General features: G+C 43.9%; 1 protein-coding gene and 1 long non-coding RNA gene across 2 annotated transcripts in view; both read left to right on the forward strand.

The window, feature by feature from the left end:
- Position 1: 1 nt before the first annotated feature.
- On the forward strand, positions 2 to 8,920 carry LOC104144091 (uncharacterized). Its single transcript, XR_694055.2, has 3 exons — positions 2 to 214; positions 8,503 to 8,642; positions 8,784 to 8,920. It is a non-coding gene; the product is annotated as an uncharacterized lncRNA (long non-coding RNA).
- Positions 8,921 to 11,107: 2,187 nt separating this feature from the next.
- Positions 11,108 to 24,632, forward strand: part of PTEN (phosphatase and tensin homolog) — a 47,596-nt gene continuing 34,071 nt past the window's right edge. The window contains exon 1 of the mRNA XM_068951122.1: positions 11,108 to 11,266. Within this exon, the coding sequence (XP_068807223.1) occupies positions 11,188 to 11,266 (79 nt within the window). The 5' untranslated portion in view covers positions 11,108 to 11,187. The remainder of the gene's footprint in view (positions 11,267 to 24,632) is intronic.

The following is a 24,632-nucleotide window of genomic DNA, read 5'->3' on the forward strand; positions in this document are numbered from 1 at the left end:
GGAGGGAGCGGAGGGGCGGCGGGCGAGGCGCCGGGAAGCCGCCGGCGCTGGTGGAGGCGGGGGAGCGCCGCGAAGCGCTCTGGGGCTGCTCCCCCGTTCTCCTTTCTTCACCATTTTCAATGGAGGGCTTCAAAAGGGGCCAGGCTTGCAGCTTGTGGCATTGCTGAGGCGTCCGCTTGACACGCTCCGGCAGATCTCCCTTATGCGCCCTGCAGTGAGTATTACAGTCTCTAGACTTACCGCTCAGCCTGGTCTCCAGCCTAGAGCAACTTACCTCAGACTTCAGTTCGGGCTAGTTGTGCTGTCATTTGTCTGCTAAAAACAACCAAAAAGCCCACCTGATTCCAAGCTGATGTCTTGGTCATCACAACAGTGCACTTGGGACATGGAAGGCTTGGCTGTTTCTCTTTTTGCGCTGGTATCCTGACTATAATTTCTCATTGATTCAAGTTTTTAATTTAATAAATATAACCAGAGGGATTTAAGAAAAGGACTAAATCAAGAAAAATGTCTGTTTTCCATCTGCTGCACCAGTAGCAGTACTAAGGTTAAGCAGAATAAAAGTTAAAGGATTTAATACATGTATTTATTACTAATATAATAAATACAATACAAGTAAATACAAGTAAAATATGGCCATACTTCTTAGACAAAACTATAGTATAATGTTATGTCAAGTAAGTATAACTACCCAGTAAAAATCATCTTTCTTCCATCGTACTGATGTCCCGTTCCAGCCTTCCCCGTCTTTCTCAAGCATAACTTTTTATCAACTCCTAACATCCCAAGCCACGTAACATAACCGGTGTCAAATCACCAAGACACTGTAACGCAGTAGGCTGTGACCTTTGTGCCCATAATAATAATTTGACTGAGAGCTATCGATCTATTAGTTAAATGGTAAGCGCTAAGGAATTTTAGCGCTAGGGGAGCATTTTAGTGCAGTGTAGAGATAACTGAGCTTTAAACAAGCTCGTTTGGATATGCAAGGAAGGCTGTGACATTGCAAATTCCAGTTAGGTTAATATGCCCCGCTTCAGAGAAGGTAACCTAAACGTTTTAGATGCTGAACTGTCATTCATCCATTAAGAAGCTACAATGGTAGATCTTCCCATTTATTCCTGGTAATGCGCTTACAGTTGGTTCAAGGTTAATTACTTTTTATGTCCTTTTTTTCTGTTTTACCTAATATGTCCTTATTATTTTTTTCCTTTCCTTTACATGTGTTACTTTGTATCCTTCTCTGACTTCAGGCAAATGGCTTTTTTTCTCCCCAGTCCTTGCTTTTTTTCTGTCTCTCGGAAATAGTCTTTCCAAAGGATCAGTCTAAGCTCCTGCCATAGACCTGGCAGAATACCTCAGCCTCACAGAGCTGGATCTTGTTTTAAAAGAAAACCATATATTTATCACTGAAGTCTTGAAACTTTCGTAGCAAAAGTATATCTTAATATTGTAGAAATACTGGTTAAAAGTGACCTTAGGAGGTCCTTACTTCACCTCCTACTTACAGCAGGAGTCACCAGCACTACTAGGTCAGGGTCGTGGCTTGGCCCACTGAGCCCTGACAACCCTGGGACTGAGATCTGCCGTCTCTGTAGTGACCTCTGCCAGTGCTGCTCCGTCTCCAGGGGAAAAAGTGTTTCATCAAGTCCAGCCTGAACTGCCCCGAGCTGTGATCTGTGGCATTGCCCCTCCTTATGTCACCTGTCGCTGCCAAGAAGGGTTTGGCCCCATCTATCCCTTCTGTCCCTGCCCATCTGGCAGCGGGGGGCAGCTCGCAGACCACCCCCACTGCAAGCCTCCCTGTGGCCAGACCCAACAAGCCCAGCTCCCTCCCGTTCTCCTCGTGGATCAGGTGCTCCAGGCCCTGACCAGCTTGGCAGCCTCCGTGGCACCTCACCAGGGTCTCCACATCCTCATGTGGGTATATTTGGCATCCGCCCACCTCAGCACCATATAGAATGGGTAATAATGTTCTTAATCTCATTGAAGTTGTATGGCAAAAGCCTGCATTAAGGAAGGATGGCTCAGATCTCCGGCAGAGGCAGGCACGCCTGCCTAGACTGCGTAAGGGTGAGCAGGAGGCAGCAGCCACCTAGGAGGAGGCATATCGGCATTCGCACCTGCAGCGAGGCTGGAAACGCTGAGAGGGTGCTTTTCCCTGACCTATCCGTTGTAAGTTACCTGTCATACTGACACCAGCACAGAGCTTGGTCCCACTTTATATGACATGTGTAATACGAGCTTAGCTGTTCTTTCGTAGCAGTTGTATGCAAACAGAACCACCCCAATCAAGGGACTGGCCGGGTCTTAATGGATAACTAGAAATACTCTGCACTTCACAGTTTGATAACTGCAATAATATATTTTTGTTTTTTTCTTAAAACGATTGCTGTAGAAGAATAAACAAACTAAGCTCCAGCTGAGAAGCAGCAGCATTTCAGAGGCTAATAAGGCAAGTTTGGAAAATACAATAATTGGCTGATTTGGGATGCTACTGGAATCCATCAGAAAGAAAATCATCTAAATTTAAGAATTAATCAGCAGTTTCCTAAAAGGTGTTGAGATAATGGACTTCAAATTTCAACTTACACTGTAAGAGAAAATAGTAACTTCAAGCAATACATATTAAAACAGAAAATTGCCACAAAAAAGGTTAAAATGGGGTTCTTTGTAACGAATGGAATTACTCAGATGTCTTGGCAACTTGTCTGCTGTTTTGTTCAACCCTTCTGCTCTTGCATCAATGTCATTGAATGTTTAAAGCATTTTAGGCATAGCTTTTCTCTGAGACAGGGCCTTATGACATCATTTTATTCTTACTTGTAATTTATATACTGTTCAGGGGCTTGATAAAAACAAATCAAACACCTCACTTGGGATCCTGTTTTTCAAGAGCAGTTAACTTCTTATACAACATTAATTTTATTATGGGATGGGACAGTATCAAACATCATCCCTTGTATTCACATGCAGGAGATGCTTCCCCTACAGATGAGTCAGTGAGAATTTCTATAGCTATTGGATGCAATAACTTGTGGAACAGATCTGCTGCTTCTATCTATAGTTTCTTCACTGTACGCGTTCCACTAAACGTTACCTCTCAGGTAAAAAACTGATGCAAAATTTCCTTCTTACACCTGATCTAGCTCATGTTGAAATCCAGACAGGCTTTCAAGTGATCCAACTAGGATGTGCTATATTCACTACAATCTATCCATCATCATATCAGTGATGTGGTAGTTTTGTCATTAAATCCATGCACAAAAAATACTTAGGTTCTCAAAAATATGATTTTAGCAAGGCACTCTACTGGCAGTTTTGGTTTGGTTCCATTTATTGGATTAATATAACCTACATTAAAAAAAAAAAAGCGTAAAAGTGTTTGGAAACAACTTTAGTTTCTTCAGTAGTATTGCAGGTTTCCCCCTTATTTTTCTATGTGCTTCTATAGCTCTTCCAAATAAAAAATGTCTTCAATCAAAGAATAAGTATGTGTCCGTGTCTAAATACACCTATTGATTTACAGAAGGCCTTCCTTTTTCTATTGCTCCTGCAATCTTTAATGGTAAATACAATTATAATTTTTAGGCATTTTTTTTAAAACTATGTAGAATGTGTCTACAGTTTCCCTTTGATGCTTTTAAAAATGAAGAAGATATAACCAGTGATGCTGGCGGCTTTTGTTATTAATTTGAGGCTTATACTAGTTTTTGTTATCACCCCTCTTGAATAGAAAAAGGATAATCAATCATTTTACTGTCTGCATTTCATGCTCTGGGAAAACGCTATTGTGTTTGAATTACCAATGCTGTAGGAAAATATCTAGGACCCTCCTGTTTTTTCTCCCACTCTTAAAAAAGTAACATGTGCAATTAAGGATAAATGCAAGCACACACACAAATAATAAAAAACTTTAAACCTACATTCTGTTACTGCTATTTGACAGCTGTGGCACTAACCTTCAGAAAAAATCCACTGCTGAAAAATACTTACAAAAATTTTTACGAGAGATGCAATTTTTCAGAAGCCAGACAGGGTCAGTCTAAAGGTAAGGCTGACACCTTTGGTTTTTACTGTGCAGACTGCATAACTTAGATTAGGTCTTAATTTCTCAGTGTTGGAATATGGTTATTTCTTGAACAAATACTTACTAAAAAATGGCAAGAAATGCCAATTTCATCCTGTTTTACTGAATACACAGTCAGCTTCCTAAGCTTTAGAAACTTACTAATTCTAGAACCTGATCCTGCAAGAATCTCCATAAAGAAAGACTGGTCGTCTCACTGGAGCTTTCCATGTTTGCATAGGTCTAACCACAGAGAGGGGCCGCTTTGCCATCACTGCTGACAAACGTGACAGCTCATGCTGTCCACGCATCATGCTGGTCAGAAGCTGCAGTAGCCTGGTGCTGAGCTGTCAGAGGCCGACAGCCAAATGTGCCAACTGTGTACTTGTTTCCAGTGGTAATGCAATTTGGGCCTTAGTTTTCAATTCATATGTTCTAGTGACAGTATCTGTCTGGAAGAGAAAGGTACTGGAAATCATGGGTCTATATGAAAAAGAAAAGGTCTTTGTGGCAGGTGCTGTCCTTGCCCATGAGCTTCTCGTGCTTCTGAGTTCCTATATCACAGATACTGCGGATCTCAGTGTCTGAAATATGAAATTTACACCCAGCAGTAAAAGAAGACAAATCTTTGAAAAAGGAAAGACACGCTCCAAAGCCTGACAAAGGGCTGAATACCCAATTCCCACCCAGACCCCGATACTGCAAACTTGTGTCTAGTCAAGTTTACTTATGTTAGCAGTCCCACTGAATTCAGTGGCTCCATTGCACAGTTGTACAGCTTCCTAGCTGCCTAGGGCTCACTTTGTGGAAGGGCTGCAACTGGTTGTATCACTCAGAAAGCAGCCAGAAATTTGTAGGAAATTGGAAACGTAAGATTCCTGAGGACTCTGTTTATGTAAAGAGAACCCCTAGATGAGAGTGAGAATGAGTAGGAAGCGCATCTTTTATCAAAGCACTCAAGACAGAGCTCTGGGAGAAGTGGGTCGGACTTCTCCAAGCACTTGGCATCCCTTGGCTAGGAAAAAATCAGCTGAGTTGCTGCAGTTAAATGTGATGTAGATAGAGCATGGGCTTCTGCACTCCAGGTGGCAGGGTCAGGGAAATGCAAAGGTGTTGGAGAGACAAGCTACAGGTGATAGGTATGTTCCACCTGAAACCATCCTGAAACCCTGCATCATACATTATGCTTCCAAGTTAAGGACAGATCTAGAAATCGGCAACATGAATTGAAACTCGTTCAGAATACCTTTTTCATTAACTTAGTTTTTGCAGCTGTGGGAGAAGAGAACATTTTGGGGAGGTTATATTTATAGTGAAAAAATGAGATTGCAATTTTCAAAAAATTGTAAAATGTCATATTGAACGTGTGGACAATTCCAGCTCTTGAATACAGGACTTGGAGTTCACCTAAGTGACCTAGTCTAGTTAGAAAACTCTACAGAAAAGTTAAGATGAAGGAGGTATGGTGTACTATCTTACTTTTGACTGCTTGTGCTTTGCTGTGAAACTTGTTATTTTTGGTGAGCTTCATTCGCCAGTCATTGCAGGCTGGTCAGAGTTTTCCAGTAATGTGAATAGGAGCAAGATGGGAAAGGAGTGGTATATTGAAGTCACAAGGGTCCATGGTGATTGGAGGTAGAAACAGCTTTACTGTTTGTGAGACACTGAGACCAACAAAACACAAAGAGAGAGAGTAGGTATGAAAGGAGATAAATATAAAGCAAGGCAAAGTATATGGAAAGAACAAGATGAGTGATGGGAAATTAAAAAATTGGAGGAACTCCTGAATCCACGTAGCCTACGGTGTTCATGTGAGGTCTGCCTGTTGTTGCCAACAGCACATAGAAATACGATGGATTTTGCCAGTCACACCTAGTGTTATCCACAGCCAGATGACAGTGTGCTGATTGCAAGTGGGCAGCTTTGTCCAGGGGTTCATACAGTTTAGACATCCTGCTTTCCCTAATCAGTGCGGAGAGCGCGACTCGAGTTAGGACAAAGAGTAGATTTAAAGGACGATTATACTGGTTCAGATCAAAGGTCCACTTAGTTCAGCACGCTGTCATTACAAGCATGTAATGGTTTTTCCCCCAAAAACTCTTCCAGGCTTCATGAACTCGCAGATCAAAGACTCTGAGCCAGAGGTTGTACTGTATTTTATAGCCAATTCTTCCATGACCCTGTCTAGTCTCCCCTTGAACCCATGTAAACTTTTAGCATCCATGACATTTTGTAGCAGAGTCCCACAGTTTAACTTCAGGTCACGTCACTAACTACTACCTCTCTTGGCTGTTTTGAAACTGTTGCCAGCGAATTTCATCTGGTGTCCCTACATTTTATATGTATGGAAGAAACGTCAAAGAAATCAGTCTTTGTCCAACCTCTTCAGTAACTTGGGATTTTCTAGATCTCTAGCTAACTCTGCCAGGATGAAAAGTTCCAAACTTCACGGTTCCTCACCGAACAGCCGTTCTGTAGCTTTGGTCATCCATGCTTCCCTTCATCGAATCTTCTTCAGATCTGTTCTATACTTTTTAAAACGGAACCTGACCAAGAGAGCGAGAGAGAGTTTAGGATGGACGCATAGCATGAATTTAAACACTGACATAATTATTTTCTCTCCCCTTCCTACTAATTCCTGGCATAGTCATGCAGCTTGGATAATGGGATTTCAGCAGCGGTTGTCATGATAAAGATGGTTACCACATAGCTTGATGAAGACCTATCTCACGACTTGCTGACACAATGGCCATTGATAGGCTATTTTCTGCTCAGATTGCTTTTTGGTCTTGTTCTGACTTGGACTCAGGAAGCTAGCCAAAAGAGTTTCAGCTAAGCCATATCAACTTCCTAGAGACAAGGAAGCGTGGCTGGATGTTAGAGGGACACACTTTACACTTGCAGGACCTTTGGAAATGTTTTAAAAGATGGTCTTCATTTGCTAAGCACAAGTATATTTGCCTATGGGTAACCTCTGAGTCCGGGGTCTAAAAGTAGGCGCTGCCGTGAAATCTTTTCATGGGTTCCCTTCATACGTTTGTAGGTTGCAAAAGAACAGTATGATCTGACCGTACACACTAGTTGATCCCAAAATAAATATGAGCTGCCAGTGTGAATAGGAAAATAGGGCCCTAAGATGTCTTAGGAGCAATGTTTCTAGCAGAGTTTGGAAGGGATTAATACCATTGTCCTTGGATCTGGCAAGATACCATCTAGAACACTGCATGCCATTCTGGTCATGTATATTGAAGAGAAATGAGTAAAACTGAAACTGGAGCAGAAAGCCACTACTGAGATGAGGGAGAACGGACAGTTAGGAGAGCTGAGCTAGCTGAGCCTAGTCAGACGAAGGCTAAGAGGGACAACATTTCTATCTGTAAACGCACAAAGGGTAAATATGATGGAGTAAGAGCTATTTAAGGCCAACGCTGGCACCGGAACAAATGGATATAAACCAGTCACAAATATATTTAGCATGAAAATCAGAAGAACATTCTGGGAACAGCTTCTCAGTGGGAATTATGGTAACAAAAGATCTTAAGAGGAAACTTGATACATTTGTGAAAGGAATTATATTATATAGCATTTGCAAAGGCTGGAGGCTGCAGCGACCCAGGAGATCCTTCCACCCTACATTCCAATTTATTTTGACTCTGTTAAAAGCACAACATAAAACTTCATGCTTCAATTCCTCTACCTGTTCCAACCATCTGCAGCTAGACTTCAGCACCTCTCTTAAAAGTCATTTAAAGACTGAACAAGACAACAGATTTATCATATCCTTTGGAGTATCTGAAACATGAATTCCTGTTTGCTGTTCCTCAGAACGGAAACAGTTTCAGAAAGTATTGTCTTACATATGTATAAAAATTTCTATTTATTATCTTTTTATACAGAGAGAGAGAATGTTTTATCCCATCTTTCCTAGTTGACTATGTTGCTTACCAATAAATTTTCCACAGTATCTAACCACTATGCAAGAGAGGCGTTATGATTTTACTCGTAAGTTTCCTGCTCAAATGTATTTGATAACCCTTCGTTAGGTAATGCAATTACTAAGTGAACCATGTAAAAGTTTCCTGCTGGTGTTCCTGGGAGTGCTGTCTTCACTGTGATACCTTGCCTTTCTCAGGCAAGGTATCTTTTGCGGCCAGCCTCAGAAACATTTAACTGATGTCTATGAACTAAGAACCAGGATCTGTTCTTTAGGGAGATTTCTGTCTGGTTTATATCATCCGTTTTTCAAAGAGAGAAGAGGAAGGAATGCACAGGTTCTCTTCTTCCCATGAGGCCAGTTCTTTCCAAAATGTCTCTTTTCTAGTTACAGCGGAAGCGTTTTCTCTTCCCTTTTCTTTTTATTCCTTGTGGATTTCTGGAGATGTCCATCACTCCTTTATAAAGCTAACAGCTGTTTTCTCCTTCCTTTTAAACAGGCTTTCTTCAAAGGTATATTGTCTTTGATGTGCATGGAATATCCCTCAAGTTACCTACCGTTCACCAAAAGAACGTTGTGAAGACAATGTTTTTGAGAGAAGCAAATTTACTTCTACCAAGTAACCCTGTTTCTTCTAAGGTATTATCTGTCAGGGTCTCCTCTGTTCCCTCAATATTTGTGGCAAATGCCCATCTCCAGCAGTTTCCGTTCCTGACGCTTCATGTAAAGTCATGCATTCTAAGTTGCCTTAAAGTATGTTGTTTTGTATTACCCCAACAGGCTAACATTTCACTTGTCTGCACAAAAGAAAAAGCCATAGTCATATCAACTCCGATGGAAAAACTGATAGTTAACTGAGACTCCAGCCAGCTTTCATACTCAGAAGTCCAGCTTGGGATGGGCAGCTTGATAGTCACTGTTCTGCAAATCATTAACATGAGCAATGCTCGCTACCTTAATAAAGCAGTTTTCAGACCGGAGCGTGAAGACACTTATGATGTGATGGTGTTTATCTGTAAAAGTTGCTGTAAAAGGAATGGTCCCATTCCAGTGAAGGCTGGTTTGGAGATTTAGAGACAGCACTTGTCACCTGTCAGGATAATCAATTTTGATCAGCCAGGGCGTGGGGCTGGGGGGCCTTTACAAGTGAGGTTTACCTGATCATCAAGGTGGTGGATAAGCTGCACGTATTACTCGGCTCACTCACCATATTCTGCAGTACTAGAACAAAAGGCCTTGCAATGAAACTAATAGGAGATCAGTTTAAAACGGATAAAAAAGTACTTCTTTATGCAGCAGGGAGCGAGCTTCTGGACCTTGCTGCCACTGGAGCTGGGGGAGGCAGACAGGATCAACAGCATCAAAAAGGGATAAGACAAACTCGCACAGAACACGGCCACCAACGGATGCTAAGGGAAATAAGCAGAGACGTCCCCTCTGGCAGACCGAATTCAACAACCGCACACGCAGAGCACAGAAAGCACCCCAGCTTGCACCCTCTTCCAAAAGGGCGTTCCCGCTATTGGAGAAGTAACACTGCTGTGGCCCAGAAGGGCACTTTCTGTTCCCACCTGCTCGCTCAGATGCCAGAGCCCTGCGTGAAGTACCTACCCCAGGTGGCCAAGACCGCTCGGCCAAAAACCTCTCCCCTGGGACCTCGGTGGCTGCAGGGGGCAGCAGGTGCCCACACACTACTGCCGCGGGTGGAGGACGGCAGCTCCCGAGCAAGCTCCCAGCGTCTTTAACGTGGCAATAAATTACACGAGCACCGGCCACAGCCAGAGGAGAAAACGAGTCTTTTCGGCTGTCCGCGTACCCCCCCCACCCCACGGCGGCCCCCCCCACCCCACGGCGGCCGCCCCCGCGCGCCCCAGTCACCCGCGGCCGCCGTCTCCCACCTCCTTTCCCCGCCGGCGGTCACGCCCCCCCCCTCCCCGCACCGCCGCCCCCGCTCCTCGAGGGGCAGCGGGGCCTCGAGGCTCGTCCCCGCCGCCACGGCAGCGGCCCAAAGCCCGTTTGTCCCGGCTAGGGGAGCCAGGCCGCGGCGCTGCCCCCCCCGCCCCCCGCCCGGGCCGGAGGCGGCGCCGCGCCGCTCGCTCACCTCCGCGGCCCGGCCACTTCCGCCCGCGGAGCGGGGGGGGGGGGGGCCGCCGCGAGCGCGGCGCCGCGCCCACGTGACCTCCCGCAGCCCCGCCGCTCGGCGCCCACGTGACCTCCCCCCCTTCCCAGCGCGCCCCCCCTCCCCCGCCGCTCGGCGATGTGAGCCGCCCGTATCCCTCCGCCGGGCCGCGGCCTCGCCCCCGCAGGGCTGCGGTGGTGGTGGTGGGGTGGGGGGGCGGGGAGCGGGCGGGCGGGCGGCGGCGGCGGCGGGGCGCGGCGGCGGAGCGGGGAGGGGGGGGGCGGGGCGGGCGGCGGCGGTGATGTGGCGGGACTACTTTCTCGCGCCGGCGGAGGCGGCGGCGGAGGGGGCGGGGCCAGCGCTTTCTCCCCTCTCGGAAGTTGCAGCCATGATGGGAGTCTAGCGCTGGCGCGGCGCTGCTGGGCGCGGACGAGGCCGGGGGAGATGAGCCAGGCCGGGCCGGAGCCCCGCACGCCCTGAGTCGCGCCGCCCGCCGCCACCGCCGCCCGCCCGCCCCGCCGCCGCCTGCCGGGGAGCGCTCGCCCGCCCTCCCGCCCGGCTGCGCGGCCCCACCGCGCGGCCCCGGGTCCGCCGCCGCCGCCCCGGGCGGGGAGCGGGGCGGAGCGGGGCCGGGCCGGGGGGGCGCCCCGCGCCGCTGTCACCATTGCTGGGGCCCGGAGCGCCGGAGAGCTGCTCTCTCCGCCTCCGCCGCGCTCGCCTCAAAGACGGCGGCGGCGGCGGCGGCAGCACCCTCAGGGACTCGGCCCGGCTCTCAGCCCTCCCTGCTCGGCCGCCGCCGCCGCTCTCGCCCCGCTCGGCGCAGCGGCGGCAGGACGAGGAGGAGGAGGAGGGGGCAGCCGCCGCCGCCGGGAGCCGCCGCCGCCGCGGGGGGAGGCGGGCCCGCCTGCGCCCCCGCCGCCCGCCGCGGGGCCTCGGGCTGAGCCGCCGGAGCAGCAGGCCCCGCGCCCGGGGCCGCCCGGCAGCCGCCGGCCCCGCGCCCCGCCGCCGCCGCCGCCTCCTGCCGGCCTCTGCGCGCTGTCCCGGAGCGGCCCCCGGCTCCTAGACATGACCGCCATCATCAAAGAGATCGTCAGCAGGAACAAAAGGCGCTACCAGGAGGATGGCTTCGACTTGGACCTGACCTGTATCCCTGCTCGGCCTCCCCGGGCCGCGGCCCCGCGCCCGGCGGGAGATGAAACCCGAAAACCGGTGGTGCACGTACAGCTATTGCATCAGACCCTGCGCGGCGGTTACCTAATGCGCTTCCCGGTGCCGCTCCGCCGGGAGGGAGAGAGAGCGGAGCAGAGCCGGGGGGGCCCCCCGCCCCGCCGCCCTCCGGCCTCCTTTTGTCGGGGAGGCGAGGGGCCGTGCGGATCAACGGGAGCTGCCCGTGGCTAATGGTGATGGCGAAGATTACCGGGAGGGCTCGCTCGCAGTTGCGGCGCGCTTGCGTGCCCGGTGCTGGCACCGCTCCTGATTTGGGTGGTTTGTGCCTCCCCCGGGCCCAGCGGGTCCCCGGCCGTGTCCGAAGTAACGCGGGGCTGCCGCCTCTTATCTCTGGCTGCGCTGGTTTTCAGCTCGGCAAATGACGCCTGTCCTGCCGTGACTCGCGTGCAGAGCGCTTTTCGATTTAGGAACTCGCCTTGAATCGCAAACACGATTGCGGCGTGGCCTGCCGCTTTCCTGGGGCTGCTTAGGTTCGCGTGGCCTGTGTCCTCTGCGCTGATTTTCTTGCGTTAAGCGGGGAGGTATAGCTAGTGCTCTGCTGCAGTCAGGTATGGCCAGCTGCTCAGTTACGGGCAGCAGCGCTCCTCGGTGTTCTTCTAAATGAAAAAAATGCTTCTCTAGATAGCTAAAGTGCTCTGTAAGCCCTACTTTGGCCTAATCTGAGATACTGCATGTATTACCAATGAGAATACATCAGGGCTTGTTGAAGAGGGTAGCGAGGAGCAGTTCTGGAGTATGTAATTAGTATGCAATTAGAACTAATGAGTCAAACCGTAAAGAACTGAGCAGTTTTGGTGGCCTCCTGAACAGATGTGCTCTAGCTACCGCAGACAGATGTTTAGCTTTGAATGCCTTGCAGAGGTAATAGTATGTAGGGCTAGTACTGTGGGTGTACCTTTTCTTCGTGGAGAAGTTCATCGTTATTGTGTTTGAAAGGTTATTAAGTGAGAGAAGAGCCTGATACCGTCTCGCATAAAAGCTAAAACTGTGTTAGGAAAGATGAAAAATGACAGTAGTATTCAGATCTGGACTTAGGATCTTCTACGGACTGAGACTGCTTTCTGCTCTGCAACAGGGTCAGAGTAGGCTTTGCTGTTTTTCAGGGCAAATATATTTATGTCACAGCAAATGCTACATATACAGCCAAATTCTTGGGCAGGATGGAAGCAAACTGCTGTAACTGGTGTAGAGCTCCTGCTGTTACTCTGAGATTTGGCCTAAAATTTTGGTGGCTTTAAAGCAGCTTGAAAGCTTTTGACGTTAGCAGGTGACTGCTGAGCTTAACTAAAAGTAGGAGCTCTGTGTAGTTCTTGTGCTCTGGTTGTGGTATTGATAAAATAGAATTTTAGGCCTGCATTTCATATGTTCTCAGTCGGTCACTTCTTTGGCCTACAATTTGGACAGTTGTAACAGTGACATAGGCCAGCGCAGCGCTTAGCTTATTATTGACTTAAAGACAGAAGTCTGAGTTAGACTTTTTGATTTTTCCGAGTAATGTGCTTGCTGGGAACTTCTGGCTTAAGAGAAGTGTTAAATGGTGACAAAATGATGGGTTTTTGGCTTTTCAGTTGTAGAACTGTTTCAGATGTCTTTGCCCAAATATGCAGTTGGTCAGGAGGGATTTTTGACACAGACAGATCTTCACATCTTTTTAACTACTTATCTGCTTGTATTTATTATGTGCTTCTTGGCAAAAAAACTGCTGAATTTTAGTTGATCCTGGATTTTCTTATTCAAGGCTTTTAATGATATGCCAAATGGAGTTTATTGGGTTTTTTTAGACAACTTTTGTCTCATTAATTTTATTCTTAAAATATTGCCTTAGAAGTAGGTCACTGAAAACTGGACTTAGGCTGATTTTCCTAAAAGCAGTAGCTGACTGCAATTCTGTAATGAAATTTATGGGGAAAAAATGTATTTTAATGATTGTGGAAACACCTCTGGAAGAAGCTTATGCTCACATTAGGTGCTGTTTTAATTCATAGTTGCACATTTTGAACAGATAATTAGTGAATGAAGACACTGCATGCCTGATATAATGGCTATACTGGAAGGCCAACCTTGCTGCAAGAGTGAGATTTTAATATTCTATCATTTTGTGCAGGCTTCATGGAGCTGTTCTCTTCACGAGGTTTTGAGGGAATCGTTGCTACCTCATTCTTGGAAAATAGCCTTCTTACTTGAGTAGACAGAGGACTGAGCTTGGAGCTGAGCTTTCCAACCATGCAATGTTAGATGAAGAAAGAGGAAAAAATTGTAACCCAAATGAAAAAAAATTGAAACCTAAATGAGCTCTTTGGGAAGGTATGTGGTGTATGATAGCAGAATTGGGATTTAAATTCTCCAATCAGTTTCTCGCTGTGTGCTGGAGAGCGAGTCAAGCTTGCATCTAGGTTTCTGCTGTTGGTTAGCTGGCCTTCCCTGGCTTTCCAAGCTAAAGGAGAAAGTCTTACAGGACTATATAGCCCAGTGATTTGGCCTTTTAGCTGGGATGTGGGAAACTGAAGTATGAATTTCTTCTTCCAGTAAATATTTTTATACAGAGTAGATCAGTGTTAGTGGAGGTTCCAAAATACTTAGTAACTGACGGTTTCCTAGACTGTGGGAGATGGAGAGTCAAATCTTACTGTGAATCTGCTAGAGTAAGGACGGGAATCCAGGTGAGGTATCTGATCACCAAACTTTGAATTGGGCTGTGCGGTCCGTCTTTTCCTGCACCTATCCTTGAGGGCCGGTTCATGTCTTGGAATCGCAGGGGGACAAAGACTTGTAGTCTTTACATTTCAGTCATGGCTACTTCTCCCAAGGCCTTTTAGGGAATATCTTAGTGCCAAAATATAGGCTGAGTTAGGTGCTGGAGTGCCAAAGTACCCTTTGAGGACCTGGGCTTTTTTCTTCTTTTGGGCCATGTCAAATCCATTTAAACTAACATAGATTCATGTATGGTAGAGTACGTCGTACTTTCCTGGATGGGACTTACAGTTCCTAAAGACTTGGTTAAGAATTCTTCTTACAGGGGTGATGTAGAATTTTAGGAATGAGAAATTCTGACTTTTTAAAATCAGTAGATTTGCCAACATAGAAATATCTGTATATACGAATAGCAAAACAAATGTCCTTTAAAAATGTTTCAAAACTAGTTTTCTTTTAATCAAATCTTCTTTTCTCTCTGACAGTGTTTTTATGCACCTCTTGGTTTAAAAAGAGAGAAATGAGAAGAGGAGAGGGCTCTGAAATTAGAGATAGCTAAATCAGTTTTTTGGTAGTTTGTTTTAGATGCTGAATTTATTCCTGATTTGGTTTTCTCTTTCATTTTTAAGATGCTAGATACCTTTGTTTTAAATGGATGAGGAGAAATTTGGATTGGTGGCTTTCTTCTAAGACCTCCGCATTTCTTTATAATGTGATGACCGTTATATTTCTTGAGGCACTATAATCTTTGGCTGGTATTTTTGAAGTTGTGCAGCGCAGTTGTAGATCATTTTACTGAAGGGAACAGTAAAGAGAGAGCGCTTGCATGCAAGTCTTAACTTACGTTGATTGCATGCATCTTTCGTCCACACGTAACTGAGTTTAACGAGTGAGGCTTAACTACTTACAGTCAAGTAAAATCATGTAATCGTTTCTTGTGCTCAATATAACTTTGGTTAAACTTTATCTCGTCTTTCCAGGTGTTCTGTTGTGCACAAGAATAGCCATCTAGCCTCAGCATAGGATAGAGCATGCCTACCCTGATGTTCGGTTGGAACATGATATCTCATGACCTGTACAGTCGTATGAACTGCAGTAATATTCCTTAAAGATCAGATGCTGGATGCTGTTTTATTTGAAAATCTTGCACGTTTGTCTCATATAATGAAAGGTAGAGAAAGCTTAAGTTGCGAGAAGACGTTTCTTAAAATATCATACTGCTTTATGCTATTTGCAGTCCTAAAGCTTTTTGCATTTTTAATGAAATTTTAAATTATGTGACTTCACTCAGAATGGCTCAGCTTCCAGGAACAAAAAGGAATTAGCGGCATGAGGTACATACCGAGTTTAAAAATAGAGCCAGAGTTCGGAAAGCCATTTGTTTAAAATACGTAGTTTCATTTTAAATTTGAAGTTTGTTAAATGTTTTGTGGCCGAAATTTTTTTCTTGCACACAAGCGCAATGAGGACTCGGTCAAAGTTTAGAATAAACTGGAAGAAACCAACTGGCAGAGCTTTTTATTGGTAGAAAAATATTTTTTGTTCAGGCGTAAACCATGTTACTGAATGATGTTAAGAGCCCGACTGACTCGTTTTGCTTGTGGAGATCTTGGGTTTTGGACAAGACGGTTAGCGCCGGTTTTTCCCTCTGAATTCACTGAAGTCTATTTTAAATAGATAGCAGTAGAGTGGTTCTGAGCGGGGACTTCTCAGAGTTTGATTCAGTTACCTGCTTGCTGTAGACCTATCTTGACCCTGAAGAAAATCATTCTTTCTGTACTTAACCAAAGGTAAAGATTTTTGAAATGTCCAGATAGAGGAAAGCAAAGTGTTGATGGATGCAAATGTTTTCATGCGTTTTCTCTCTCGAGGTTAGAGACGGGCTGGTCAGGTGATCCCTTAGATTTTCCTCACATCCTAAAAAAAGAACGTTGACATATTGCCATAGTACATGCATATTTGTGGATAGCATTGTTTGACAGCTGAAGCCTACACACAAAAAAGCATACTAGCATACTGCTCTGTTGTGCAGCCTTCTCTGCACCCGTTCAAAGAAACTCCAGCCCCTTTCTGCCCCGTTTTTCTCCTGTAATTGCTGGAAGAAGGGCTTAAAGATATTTGACAAATTATCGCTCGTCTCTTTGCACTTTCTCAAAAGTAGTGCAGGCTTCATAATGAGCTACTTGATCTTGCATCATCAGAAAATTTTAATCAATGTGCAGCGTTGCTGGCGACTGTTTGCACAGGCTAAACATGAAGTTAAAAAATAACTGCTTGTGCACACTTCTAAATCAACAGAGGCTGCAAACTAATTCTGTTTCACGTTGCTCTACTCTTAAGGGAAAGCTAAATGTTCTTTTCCAGTTGAGGGGAGAAATAAGTAGAGATAATGTGAATACCTTAGAAATTCTCTCAGATAGTGACCTTAAGAAAAAACAAAAATCCACAACTGAAGCTGATCTTTATTGAAATCTATTTGTAAGCTTAGTTACGTGTATGATTTTTAGACCATCCAAAGCTTTGATTTTAAAGAGTGTTGAAAGGGCAGTGCTGTATAAAGTGCAAGGATGAACAGGTTTTACCAGAACAGATTCTGTTTTTGAGTGCTCTAATTCTTAAGGAAAAATGAAAGTATATCTTCATTAACTTTTTTTTTTTTTTTTTACCAGAGCATTGATGATGTGTTGTCACTTGAGGCCCTTGAAAAATGATCTTTGTTGATGCTGGTCAGTGAATTTGGTGAGGATAGTTAGGTCAGCGTTGAGCGCTTGTGAAAATCCCACTTGTTAAGCCCTTTGTTTAGCTCTCGGTGTGATCACTTGGCCATGTGTCAACACTGGGTTAAACTTCAGTCTTGAAGAAGGTTGATGAATTTTGAAAGTGAATCTTTCTAGGAACTTGCGCTAGTCATTAAGGCCTTTCTGTCCTCAAGATAATTGCATGTGACTTCCACTGACTTCACGAGATGCTTACAGTGTATTTAGGGAAAGAATATAGCCTTGAGTGCGGAGCTTACGCAACACTTGAAATGGCTATTATTGCCACAGTATAATACATGCGGAAAGATTAGTTGGCTCTTCGTGGCTGCTAGGGTAGTCATCAGCAGATTTCTTAGGGACAGAAGAAGTCATTTTTTTTTTTCCTGCGCTCTCCAGAGCTATGCTTAGTACACTTCATTTAAGAACTTTTTTATTACCAGAAGGTTTTGAAGTACAATGACTGCTGTGGAGAAGGCTAGTATTTACTAAATGATGTATTAAAACGCTGGGTAAGGGAGTAGAGAACTTTCTAATTTCCCCTCCAAAGTAAAGGGATTGTATCTCGCATTTTTCTTCTTGTAGGATGGTTTGGACACCTAAATCCTCTTTACTGTAGTGGAAGCAATTGATACCATTTTCTTTAATAATAATATTATCGAAATAATGTGTTTTTTGTGCTTAAAAAAAAGTAAAGCCATTTTGAAACTAAACTTTGGAAAGCAATAAAATAACTGCTAAGGTGAAATTTTGTATGTTGGGTTTCTGGCTACAAAGCTATTTTTGCCAGTTGTGAGTTTCTGAATAGTTTCTTAAATTATATTTTTAATGAATTTTGTAATATCAATGCTGCGGAAAGTGACAAATTATACTTCTGGTAGCTTAGCCTAGACTGTTCCATTTACAACGTGTTGAAGCAAGAAAATGGTTCATGTATGATGGTTTAAGGGACAATAGTTGTAGTCTAACAAACTGGAAAAAGGGGAGGGGATAGACAATTGAGCTATCGAATCTCTTAGTTACATTACAGACCCAGTTGCTGTCCTTAGTCATAACTGACTCTCTTTAAAAGCCCTCCTCTTTTCTAGGTCGAGTGCCCAGCTAGTAATCTTGAACTGGGAGCTGCACGTAGTTTGCATTCGCTTACTCTGTCTGATATAGGAGGGATCTCAAAGATTAAATTACTGCATAGCTTTTTCAGGGGTGTAAATGGGATGGAGTATGGGGTTGTGAATGGTGATCGCAGGATGCGTCTGATGTGTGGGCTCTTCCAGTTTGGCATTCCTGTGAAGATTGTTCGGGCTTAAAGCTGTGCAGATGTGTGCATCCATGTGAGTTACTGGGATGGTGACTCCTAGACTGTAGGAAGGGGGATTATCCTAGAACATGGGAATGTCCATACATGGCCCTGTAGAGCATAATCTCCTCTGAAAGAGGAATGCTGCCTGGGTAGATGACTCTACTTTGGATTCAGAGATTGCTATTAGCTTTTAAATGTGTGTTAATCCAGATTGATATTTCAGATATAAACAAATCCTTGTTCCAGTTTCTAATTCAAGCTAGCATCCTCTTTGCTCCTGCAGTCGTATGCCTCACTTACTGTCTCGTCTGTGAAGCCATTAGAAAGAAGTTCTGCAGCGCAGAAGTACATAATCATGCAATTAAGCCCTGTATCATACTGCATAAATCTAGGTTATCTTAATAAAGATTTTTGTAGGCAACGTAGCAAAAGTAGTGGGCTCTGTGATTCAAATGGTAATTGGCTGTGCAGCTAAAAATTTAAACTCAACTGCTGTATGTTTGGGATGATGATTATTGCAAATGCTGGCATTGTTCCCTTTAAAGATGAAGTCTTAGCTTCACAGCCCCAACACAAAAACTGCTTAATATTTGGTTTTCGTCGTGAAGTGCTTAAGAAATGTCTTTACAAACTTAATTCTGCCTTTGTGTAGATGTAGTATAATAGCTTTTAATTGCATGATTAATTTTTTGAGAGGCCTGGGCTTAATTCGTTGCCTTGCCTGGATACATATGGGAATAGAATTGAACTGCTTGTGTTTTCTATTCTTCAATTTCTTGAGTGGGTGACTTAGAGAAGTAATGTCCTTTTTTTTTTTTTTTTGTACTAACATTTAGAAGGGGAAAACAATAGATCTCATTAGAACTAAATGAATATAATCCACTAGGGGCTGATTGATTGAGAAACGGTTTATTAGGCTGGCTCTCCCTTGTATTGCTGCTTGTTTTTATGTTCTCCTGGGGGTGGGGAGAAGGAGGTAAGGTTTCTAATGGTGACAAATTTATATAAATCCTTTTTTTAAAAAAAAAAAAAATTTACATTTCACAAAGCTTTTTGGTGCAACATATTTGTCCTCCAGACTGATAGCTATTTTAAATTCCCTTGTCTCTGAAAGTTTTGGATGTCCTTTCAGACTTTTATAAAGTTGACACTGAGCCATTTTTCACTTCCTGTCAGAAAATATCAAAGTAGTGACTCTCTATGCTGAATTCTTTTTACTGAATAAAATTCTTGTATTTTTCTGTGGGTGTTTGAGGTTAGGATATGCTTAAGTACACACCAGTGCTTCTCTAAAGGAGATGTTGCAAAGCGTGGCAGTGTTCTGAGAATGTGCACCAGGGAGGTTCCATATTTCGTCTTGAATGAGTTCACGTTGGATTTGCTTCGTAGGTTAAAATAGGTAAATTTGGCAGTTTAGAAATCTCAATCTGAGATGTGAAAGTTGCGCTTCTTTTATACGTTTCCCACCTACTGAGAAGATGCACTAAGCAGAGGTGTTACTTGAAGGACAGCTAGCTGTTGAGCCTAGCACCCGTAGTTGCGCTTTGCTGCTGGTGCAGCTCTTTCCGTCCTGTGACTTTCTTGCTGTAGCTAGTTAGGATGCCGGGGTACGTCCGAAGAGATGGGATGCAGCTTCTTCCGAAGGGTGAGCAGAAAGAAAAAAAGTGTTCTTCACCAAACCACTGCCCGTTTGCACCTTTAGAAATTGTTGTAGCAACTTGCTGGGGATTGGATGTTTCCTTTCGGTGCTGTCAACCTGACTTGAAGTTAAGGAAGGAGTTAATGGCCCATTCTTGGTTTTTGGCCTGGAGAAGTCTGTCTGTCTATCGTATTTTATTTGAGTAATGTCATGTGCTGTTGCATCTTTTCTACCCTGCTGTTTATTCTTGGCTTTTTCTTAATGCTGAGGGCAGCTCTTTTTGTGTCCCCGAACATCACCAACTATTTTAGAGGGATTTGCAGCTCTTCGCAGTACGCTTGTTTTCTTTACTATCTGCAGTTCTTACTAGCTTTATTTGCGATTCGAAACCACGTTGAAATGGAAGTTCAAGGCATGTTTTTTCTCAGCCTTTGTCAGAAAAAGTTCTTCAGTGGAGCAAGCATCGTTCTCCTCCGTGCTTCTCTGTATTGATCATTTTTTGTATTAATGCTGTGAGGTTTATGATATCATTGAAAAAACGTGATCCTCATCGTAGGTAGGCACCAAATAAATCTGTAAAACATGGTATCAACCATCATGTTTTTTCAATCTTCTTGACCCTGTTAGCTGTATAACAAAGTCTCTGTATGGCTGAGAGCCCCAGAACATATTTCATACACTTCAGAGCTGAAGGGAGAGACGATTGCTCTGGGAATAATTCCCAAGTGCAATATGATAAGCTTACCTGGATCCAGCAGCCCCATTATGGGTTGGGACTGAGTTGAGGATATAGCTGATTCCTGAGACAACCTGACAGTATCATCTTTTAGCATCTTCTGATTTGCTTCTTCCCACCTCACTGTATTTGCATTATAAGCTGAAAGATTTAAAAAAAAAAAAAAAGTGCTACATTGGAAATACTGAGCATGAAGGAGTTAAATATATTTCTTCTAAATCATAAAATGTTTCTCGCAGCCACATCTGAGTTGATCTCTCTTCTTGTTCTTTAAGGCACAGATGGTAGAGTTGGCAAGTGCAGCTGGCTGGCTACAAGGAATCCTCCTTTTCTCTGAAGAACTTTCTTCCTGTTAATTTCCTTTATACTTCCTGATTATCCAGAGTCATAGAAAAATAGTAAACTTACTTTATGTTTCGTACTGGTTAATGGAAATGCAGTCTATTTAAGTATGTATACAGGCTAGTAGTATATACTCTAGGAAACTTTTTTCTAGATTTGGCTGGGCATATTTTCCTATGCCTTTTTGTTTTAATAGGGATGCTGTCAAGAAAATGGCACTAATAAGAGTTTGGCCATTTGTCAGGGCACTTAAATCTGTTTGAGGATGGAGTGTGGACACTTCTAGTAACACTCTCTCTGTAGCTTCAGGCTGTCAAGCTGTTGAACAGCTAGAAAAGTTTTTTCTTGCTGTTGCTATTTGGACTTGTTTAAGCTAGAGTTGAAAGGGTTGAGGTTAGTATGCTAACGTTTCATAGCTGTTGAGGACAGATGCACTGCTAGACCACATTGCATGGTTATTGAAGTCAAAGTTCCTGAAAATTGAGGACAAATTTAAACAACAAAGCAACTTTCAGAGACTTCAAAGTCATGTTGTTCCTCTGTTCTTCACTGTCGCTATCAAGTGGGGGTTTAGGTAGCGGTTGACAACTTGACCGCCCCATGCTAGAGGCTAGTTTCCTTTGCCCTGTGGGTCTCTGAGGCTGGTGAGGGATGAAGAACGTGTGAAAGCTTACATAGTGGAGCAAAGCCGACAGCCGTTTTCAGACAAATGAGGAATGGGCCGATACAGGAGGAGATCATAGTAAGTATATATCTTTCTTGCTTAGACTGGAACTGAAATTTGCATTGCTGGCAGTTTTCAGAGGTTTTTTTCAGAGTGTCGATTCACCAGTTTAACTGTGTTCTTTGTTAAACGAGGTTCATATTCGGAAGCTGGAAACTGTGAAGGTCACAAAAATGAGACTGCTGCCCTTATGTTTGAAGGGGGCAGGTTCAGATTTTGCAGTAAGAAGTTCCAGCTTCAAAGAATAACTTGAACAGTGGCTATCATTCACTGGTCCTGGAACATTCAGCTTGTGTTAAGTTTCCTTTTTTAAAGAAAACTGAAGTCTAATGACTGGTAGATCTTCCTGCAGCCTTTGATTATAAAGGCCTTTGGAGGAGTAGTTTGGAAGTTGTTTTTTTTATTTGTGTTTTAATTTAAAATCTCCTCAGTGCTGGTTTAGAAATTAAATCTATATGTAAATTCTTATGCGGGAGCATGCTCCTGCATACTTATAGGAAGATTAGGTCATTTGATTTATGGTATTTTCTTATAGCTGCCTTCATGAGTGGAGTGAGGGTGAGGGATTAAATGCTTGCTCTGTTTGAAATGGGACTTCATAAAGTGACTTAGAAATTCTATTGACTGAAGTTCTAGATTTTAATTGAGAATGTTGTTCGTTACAGGAAAGGCTTTAGCTGTGTATTTTTGCAACTTTCTTGTGGCTGTTCACTTAAGAGTTGGGAAATATTTCAGTATGTTTTTTTTGGCATGCTTCCATTATTGGGAAGAAGAGTGAATTTGTGAGAAAAATCGGTTATCCTAAAGGGCTAACACGTAATAGTCATTTGTTTACATAAATATGTTAAAGTAAAAAATTGTGTGTACTGCCTATCCTTTAATTTGATCTTGGCATAATGTGAATATATAGACAACTATTTTTGAAAGTGCTTCTAAATGCTGATTTGCATAATATCCGGGATTTTTCTCATAGCAACTTTAAAGGACGTTATCTTTAGCATATGGGAATGATTTCATGGATTAAGAACAGCAGTATCTTGTTAAATCTACAGACAAGATTATAGAAGAGGTGTTCTTGAAGTGGTGTATGGATTATTTACTTTGGGATGTCTTAAATATTGAAGAATCATTCTTTTTTTTTTCATTGTGGTATTTGATTGCTAACGTAGCAAACGGTTGAGTGCTTTCCTTATAAGTTTCCTTGGGTACGGAGTACTGTAGTCTTTATTCAGTTGGAAGTTGAAGTATGCCGTTTTGTAGTTGGTAAGAAGTATGAACTTGAGTAAGGGACAGCATTTAAGTGTTTGGCTGTTGTGTATTATGAATCAATACATCTAGCTCGTTGCTGTTGTCTTTTAATAATCACTAAAATCTCAACTTCCATGTTTACAAGGCTGAGAAACGAATGAGTGCCTTAAAAGCTAGTGAAACCATTTCTGGGAATGGGGTTCTTGAGAAAGAGTTAATTTGGTAGTTAGCAAGGGTAGGGGGGTTGTATAGAAAGAAAAGTTGCTTCAAATTCTTGTTAATTCATGACAGTTTGGTTAACTCTGTCTTGCACGTGAAGCTGAAGGTATTGTAGAACTGCTTCAGTAAATGGCTGAGGTTTTATCTCTTTTTGTTTCCTGCCCTCCCCCCACCAAAACCCCCCCCCCCAACCAAACAAAAAAAACCCCCCCACCAAGTCTGGAATTCATAATAAACTTGTTGCATATGATAAGTCATCAGTTCTTCCAGGTTTCTAAAATTACCAGGATCATTAGCAATTTCACGGTGACTCAGAATTGTTGCTTTGAATAGAAGCCCAGTTTCCCCGCTCCTTTGTGCGGAATCTCGTCTTGCGGGAGAAGAGCGGTATCTTAATCTCGGCTCTGGAAATCAATTTTTAATTGATCTCTCCAGGTGAGAAAAGCAGCATACCTGAACCATTAAGCGTTGACTGATGGCAGGAGAACTTGTTAAAGAGGACGGTCTGTGGACGCTTGCTCCTGTCGCTCAGCTCAGTGCTCTCCTACGCAGCCATCGCAGGCTGCGTCTAGCGAGGAGCGGTTTGTTCCACGTTAGAAAAAAGCAAGCTGCTACAGATGTGGCACTAGATTTTTGGGCCTGCCTTGTGAGCAGGGGAAAGGGTGGAAGAGCTTGGTTTATAGGAGAGTTTTTTTTTTTTTTTTCAATTGAGTGATGAAACCGCTATTTCTGGTCACAGGTTGAGCTCATCTGTGCAAACAGGAACAGTTCTTGCACGCCGGTTCTTCCATCTCGCGGCGCTTCGTGCCGCAGAAAGCGTTCTTCGGCTGTCTGAACGAACAAAGTTTTTTTTTTTTTTTTTTTTTCCAAGCAACGTGCTGCTTCGGCGTGCTTGTCAGAAGCGCGTGTTCAAAAGATGTAAAGTGCTCTTCCCCGGCAATATGAACGCGTTTGCTGTAGCTGTCACTTTCTTTTGTTCCGGGCAAATGAAACCTGCAGATTCACACGTGTGCTGTGCAAGAGGACCGTTTGCTTGCTGCCGCTGGTGTCCTCTAACACGCGATCTGGTGCAGACAGAAGAGTGAGTCAGCAGGGGCGTGCGAATTGCATTCCAGTGTAATACTCTGGGATAATAAGGAAGGTACTTCAGGACGCTTTTATTTAGGTGGAGGAGAAATTGGTTTGCCTGCTTTAAAAAAACAATCGTGTTTTCTTAAAAGCAGCCCTCCCCTCACCCCCACTGGGTGCAGCGTAGAATAATTATTTTTCAGTAACGCTTGGGTTTTTATTCTGTCAGGTTCCAAAACCTCAGAACATACAGTACTTTTATCGAATCGATATCAGTTAATTGATTATACACTGAAATATACTCTTTTTCCATTTGAGAATTGTTTGCTTTGCTGCTGGCGAGTTCTGGAACTTCTCTTGCAGCGCTAGGTATGAATTGCAAATGTGACTTGTGCTTCTGACGCGCAGTTAAGCTCCAGCGTTAGATCGTGCTTTTTATTTTTATTTATTTATTTTTTTTCCATGCGAAAGAGCAAATGCACGTGCCCTGTGCGTGCCTGGCGAGGCTATTGCCCTCCTGAGACACCAGAGCCAAAAGGGGATCGCGCTTTCCGAAAACG

Source organism: Struthio camelus, chromosome 7 (genome assembly GCF_040807025.1).
Source record: "Struthio camelus isolate bStrCam1 chromosome 7, bStrCam1.hap1, whole genome shotgun sequence".
NCBI lineage: Eukaryota > Metazoa > Chordata > Aves > Struthioniformes > Struthionidae > Struthio > Struthio camelus.